Source organism: Nelumbo nucifera, chromosome 8, assembly GCF_055504915.1.
Source record: "Nelumbo nucifera cultivar China Antique chromosome 8, China Antique-T2T, whole genome shotgun sequence".
NCBI lineage: Eukaryota > Viridiplantae > Streptophyta > Magnoliopsida > Proteales > Nelumbonaceae > Nelumbo > Nelumbo nucifera.
Window position 1 is genome coordinate 14,757,747 of NC_142656.1, and position 6,000 is coordinate 14,763,746.

General features: G+C 38.5%; 1 protein-coding gene across 1 annotated transcript; it reads left to right on the top strand.

Annotated features, from left to right (window-relative positions):
* The first annotated feature begins 3,462 nt into the window (after positions 1 to 3,462).
* LOC104592440 (uncharacterized) lies at positions 3,463 to 4,539 on the top strand. The gene is made up of 2 exons (XM_010251811.3): positions 3,463 to 3,860; positions 3,980 to 4,539. Exons 1-2 carry the CDS (start codon positions 3,518 to 3,520, stop codon positions 4,210 to 4,212), a joined length of 576 nt encoding a protein of 191 aa, XP_010250113.2. The 5' UTR covers positions 3,463 to 3,517; the 3' UTR covers positions 4,213 to 4,539.
* The last annotated feature ends 1,461 nt before the right edge of the window (positions 4,540 to 6,000 follow it).

Consider the following 6,000-nt stretch of genomic DNA (forward strand, 5'->3'; position numbering starts at 1 on the left):
GTTGTCATATTATTATTATTATTATTATTATTATTATTATTATTATTATTATTATTATTATTATTATTATTATTGATGTAGGTGTAGATGGCCCCGCCGATCTTGGGCCTATATGTGTTAAGCGGTGCAACTCAGAGCAGACCCAATTTGGGTGCGCATGGGACAGAGTTCGGCAGGCCACATGGAACCAATGGTGCGGAATCATCTAATGGCCACGTTTCCCACATATGGACTGTACCTGATCCGTCCGAGCTCACCTACCTCTAGGCGGTTTCAAGGATAAATAAGAGGAGGTTCCCTCAAAGTAAGGGATTGGAACTTAAGCTCTCTAGTTAGCAATTGAGATCTCCTACTCTCTCTTGTGGCCTTGTTTAGGTGTTTTTACCTCGGACCTCGTCTACTCTACATCTTCTAATACTAACTTGACCATCGGAGTCTCCACCTCGGATTTTCACCCGGAAACCTCTAACATTCATCTCCTCATAGGACCAATCTATTAGTCCTCGAGTCCCAGAAACCTCGACCTCTTTGGGCCTCAGACACCTTGAACCTCAGACATTTCAAATACTTCGATCCTACTTCGGCTTAGGAGCGAATTGATAATGTTGTCCTCGACCATTCCAAGCATCAACAATTATTATATGATGGCAAAGAAATTGTTTTTCTAACCTTTTGTTTTCTAAATCAGAGATTGGCTGAGGATCAAACACACAATCTTGATATTATTAATGAGCACCAAAACATGTAAGCAACAAGGGATGACAGGTAGGAATTGGGACAAGATTTCTTTGCCTGTCTATTCTCCACATATATGTCATACGTGCAGCACAAAGGATTGCAAACCATAATTACATTGATGTGATGTCACAAGGGGCTAAATGCTGATACACTCCTAATAGTGTGTTCCTTGTTAATTTTCGGGATTGTTTTTATTCTTGTTTCGACTTCTGGCCTGATATATCCTTTTCAGTTTTCATCATAAACAGGAAATATTGTCAATGATATAGTCTATACCAGATATTTTTTTGTTTAGGCTCAGTTTGGAAGGAGTACAAATATAAATTTATAAGAGTATAAAACATTATATTTTATATTATTTTATATGTATTTATATTATATATATTTGTATTTATACTCCTTTCAACTAAGCCATACAGTCCGCTGGAAGACTCTTATCAAATTTTTACCTTTTTTTCACCACTTTTTGGTTCTTTTCTCACTCAATCAGAAAATTTGAAAAGTTTTACTGCAGACATGGTTCAGGTTACCGGTCCAAATAAAGTCATGAGTCATGACAATTTGGGTTCTAGCCATGCCACAAGTACATAGCACTTAGGTGGCATTCGGTGATGAAATTGAATTCTGATATTTGAGAAAGCAAGAAAAGATTGAGGTATGGTTGTAGGTTATAGTCAATGTATTTTTTTTCCTATACATTAAATAAAATTGAATTGCTTGAATATCTAAATGCAGTATTATCTGAAAAGAATTTGTTTTTTGTATATTTACCCTATGAATTTATGAGGGTTTTTTATTCATAAAGAGAAAAACAAAAGGGAAAAATAGGAAGAAAATGGTTTATTAGTAGTGGCACTAACTCCACCAAACAGAGAGAAGTAAAAGAAATAAGATGGTAGTGTGACAGGGAGAGGGCTCTAGGCAAAAATAAAAAACATGGGCATTTCTTTCATAGAATGAGATCATTTTGGATGGACCTCTAAGCCACTAAAGGTCTATTTGGTTCATAGTCAAAATTGGGATCAAACTCTGTCATTATTGAAATTGGAATGATTTATTCTCTTAATTTGTTTGGTTCAGATGGAAACCAGAATGAGAATTTCAATTAGAATGGGATTTCATTCCCAAGGCATGGGTAGGGAATAGCTATATATTCTCTCAAATGGGAAATGTTATTCTACCATGAATGGAAAGCATTTTGATTCTGTCCAACTAAACAATTAGAATTGGAATGATCCATTCTAATTCTGATTCCAAATCCCTATATCCACAAAACCTAAGAGAAGTCTCTAAAATCACGAGTCCAAACTCAAATGTTGCACCAAATGATCTGGGATGTGTGAAAAGTATCCTTGTTTTTCAGACCTCAGGCCTCCATTCAATGCAAACAATGAACCCTTAAGCAGAATTGAGAACTGCCATTAGTATACACACCAATCAAAATGGGCCATTAAGTACAATAAACCTAAAAGTAGAATCACCTACAAAATGATCTTACTTAGATGGAGGTCTTTATTGGGTTGTAGCAGAAGGCACTAACACTAAATTTAGGATAAAGGCACTGAATTGAAGGCAACCCAAGAAGAAGATCTGAAAAGCAACACCCTTTGTAGTTTTATAAGAACCCCCATTCCCACCAACCCCTTTGTATAATAATTAACTCTTGCATTTGGATCGTTGACCTCAGTGCCATTCACCCACTCTCCCTCATTTTAAAAGCCATCCCCTTTGGAATGGTAAGTGGTGAAAACTGAGAAGGTAATGCTGTGTCTCTTTCATTGTTTGTGTAGTACTGTGCCCATTCAATAGAGACAGTATACCATTTCCCCCCTCAATTCAAAGCTTTGATCTTTTATAATCTTTCGAGACTAATCAATTATGACCAAGTTCAGTTAATCTAAATATTCCTCAATTGAATACTTGATTCAGAAGAGTGTTTGGTCTCTGAACAGAGAGGAGAAAACTTACGGCTGTCACTGGAGTAGGTCTGGGCAAAGTTTAAAATATCGATATGTTTGATATATCGATAGGGGCGTATCGGTCTAATTGATATAGCATTTTGTGTTTACTTTTTTATTTTTTTCACAACTGGTTTAGGGCTCCTCCACCCCCTGAACTAGTCAGACCCGATACACTCACTGTAGAGATGTATCGGAGGGGTCCCAAAACAATATATATCGACTGATACGGACTAATACGTATCGATACTTTGAACCTTGGGTCTGAATAGAATTGGAATCAAATCAGACCTGATAGGATCTATAATTTTAAACCTAGAATTGAATCGATCGGTTCTTATAACAATTGGATTTTTCCAATGGACCCAATTATAATAAAGTAATAAACCCGTTAATCCAATCAGGTCTGGATCAATTCAGGACTAGGTAAAACTGGTTTTAAACCCATAATAATTGTGATAATAAATCAAGAACTAGAACCAGCCAATCTGAACCTAGAACCAGAACCGGCCCAATTGGTTCAAGTCAATGACATTTGACCATTTGTGAGTTCACTGAAATACTTCATGGACAGGATTCTAAAATAACAGGGGTAAAACGGACATTTTATTTTTCATTATTTTACCTCTTACTTTTCTCTTCACAAAAAAAAAAGAAGGTTACGTCAGCCAAATTACCTTTCGATTTGCCGACTTGCCGTGCAGAGCACGAGCAAAAGCAGACACCGCTCTGTTTATAATTATAGGGGCAGATGAGACGAGGAATCGGGATGCTTACGTTAATTTTCAAAATTAAAAAATTAAAGCACGCTTATTATAACCATGGCTCATTTATTTCCTTCAAAACATTATTATATTTTCTGCTTCTATCCCCAGCCAGACTGCTATTTAACTCTGTTTTCGCAAGTAATTGAGTGTTTGAAACTTTCTTTTCCCCCTCCTTCTTCTTCGTCTTCGTTCTATTTTTTTTGTTTTCCTCTTGATTTCTCCATGATGTCTCCAATTTTAAGCTCACAAGGAGTAGTCTTAGCCACAGCCATGGCGGTATCAGGCACTGTAATCCTCTTGGCCTTCTGTCGACAGAAGCCACTCCCAACTACCCAATTCGCCGTTGCTCAGAATTCCGACTCCACTCGTCCAGTTCTACGGTCTTGCATCTCTTCCGGTACGTGGGTCTTCCCCAGTTTTTTGATATTTTGACTCCTCTCCTTCCATTTCTTGATTTAGTCTTCCTGATTGTTTTCTGTTTCTTTTTTTTTTTTTTCTGGCTGTTTGTTTAATCAGATGGGAAGAAACGAGACAAAAAGAAGAAAAGGGTTCACTTCGCAGAAGACGTAGTTGATCCAATTGGGAATAGCGAGGAGTTCCGGAGGGAGCACAGCAGGAAATCGTTGACGTTGAATCAAGCTTGCAGGTCTGAGAACCGCAGCGTTGCCCAAGGAATGCCTGCAAATCGGATGGTTCTGTACAATGGAATCCTCAGAGATCGTTTGCAGAGAATGGCCTGCTCCTATTAATTCCTGTGAAAATTCGTCCTGGGTTTTATTCTCTCAAATTGTAGTTTTTTCTTCCTTAACTCTTAATTGCTTTCGGTCCAAGGAGAAGGAAGACTGTTCCTTTCGGTCTAAAGAGAAGGAAGGAGGACTCTGTTTCTGTTCTTCGTCTTCCTGTTCTTCCATTTGTAAATATTACCGCTTTATCCTGACAGCTAGAGACAGACATTGATTGGAGATTGGACCCTGTAGGCTCTTGATTTTAATTTTTGTCTAAATGGGTTTCCAATCAATTCTCCAGTTCTTTCTGAGAATGAAATTTGCAGAAGTCTCAAGGGTTTATTTTGGCAATTACAAATCTGCTTTATTTGTTTCATTGAACTAATAATACCTAACCCGGCTAATTGTTCAAGGAATACTTGGTCAATTCTCCACACATAGGTATGCATTAATCATATATTTAATGCATGTGACCCATGTGGGTATGTATGTATGTCATGATACATGCTCAATGGGTTCATCAGTTGATCCATAGGTTAGAAATAATTTTGAATCAACCATCAAGTGTGTAACTCATTGCATGTATGTGTATGTATGTATGTGGTTTTAGTTACGAGACAGAGAAAGAAATTGGGTAGGAATTATTTGGGTCAACAGTTGGGGCAAGGAGGGAAGGTGAAGCCCAATTAATTTGACCAACCGCAACCGCCCTGGTCCCTGATCAGAAGTCCCCCACTAAGAACTTTCCTGCTGTTTTCTTTCGGATTCTTCTTTCCTTCTCAAATCTTAAAACTAAATAAAATAAAAAATTGAAAACAGGAGAAATTGTGGCCAAAATTGTGGCAGACGTGTGTCGTGTGGAAGGCGTTGAAGGCACTAGGCAGCACAAAAGTAAAACGGGCTTGGGAGAGCGGTATGGGGCCAATGGGCCATGGGGTGGGGGAGCCCAACTGATGAAATGAACCATTGGATAGGCGTCCGTCTTCTATTTTGGGACAGAACATCGATTTCAGACATCTCTGTCGTATTTATTGTTTCACAGACGAAACTATCTTGCGTGTCTATGTGTATTACGCACACCCACTGCTTACTTGTCCATCTCCAAAGTCGGAGAAAATTTTTAGCTGTTGGGGGGGCCAAGGCTAACAGCCCAACGTTTTTGGGCATGACACGTCAGTCTACTCAGTCCCTTACATGTCTTTTTCGTCAAAAGAATATTGAGCACAATTACTATTTTACCCATACTCTTAGCAACGTGTCGTGTTCCCGGAGTCATGAGTCATGACCCATGAAACGTAGAGAATAGACGTCACCGACGATAAGAAACGTAGAGAATAGATAGGAAATGTTTTACCAAAATAAAAAGGACAGGAAAAGGGTGGGACTCGTTTTACCATTATCATCTATCTCCATATGATACCAATCCAATGCTCAAAAGCCACTGTGGGGCCTAATTGTAGAGAGGAGTGACAGATGTCTTTAGGTGGTTTTCCGGGTCATCGTTCTAGTGTTTGGTACGCTACGCCTTAACCGCCCGAAGTAATGTTTTAAAGAGGTGACAAGACTGACATGTGTTCAGACGGCTGTGTGAAAGCAATTGAAGCAACGTTGTTGTCGGCTACTCGGCTTGGCCTCTTTCTATTTCTATTTATCATTCCTATTTTTTGCAACAGTTCTGAAAAAAAGTGAAAACCTGATCCATGCCTTTGAACTTCGGGGGTCTTTTTTAAAGATCTTCTAGTAGTTCTGGGTTTTTGCATTAGATTTGAGTAATTTGAAGTTTGTTGGATTATTGTAAGTCTTTTTGTGTTT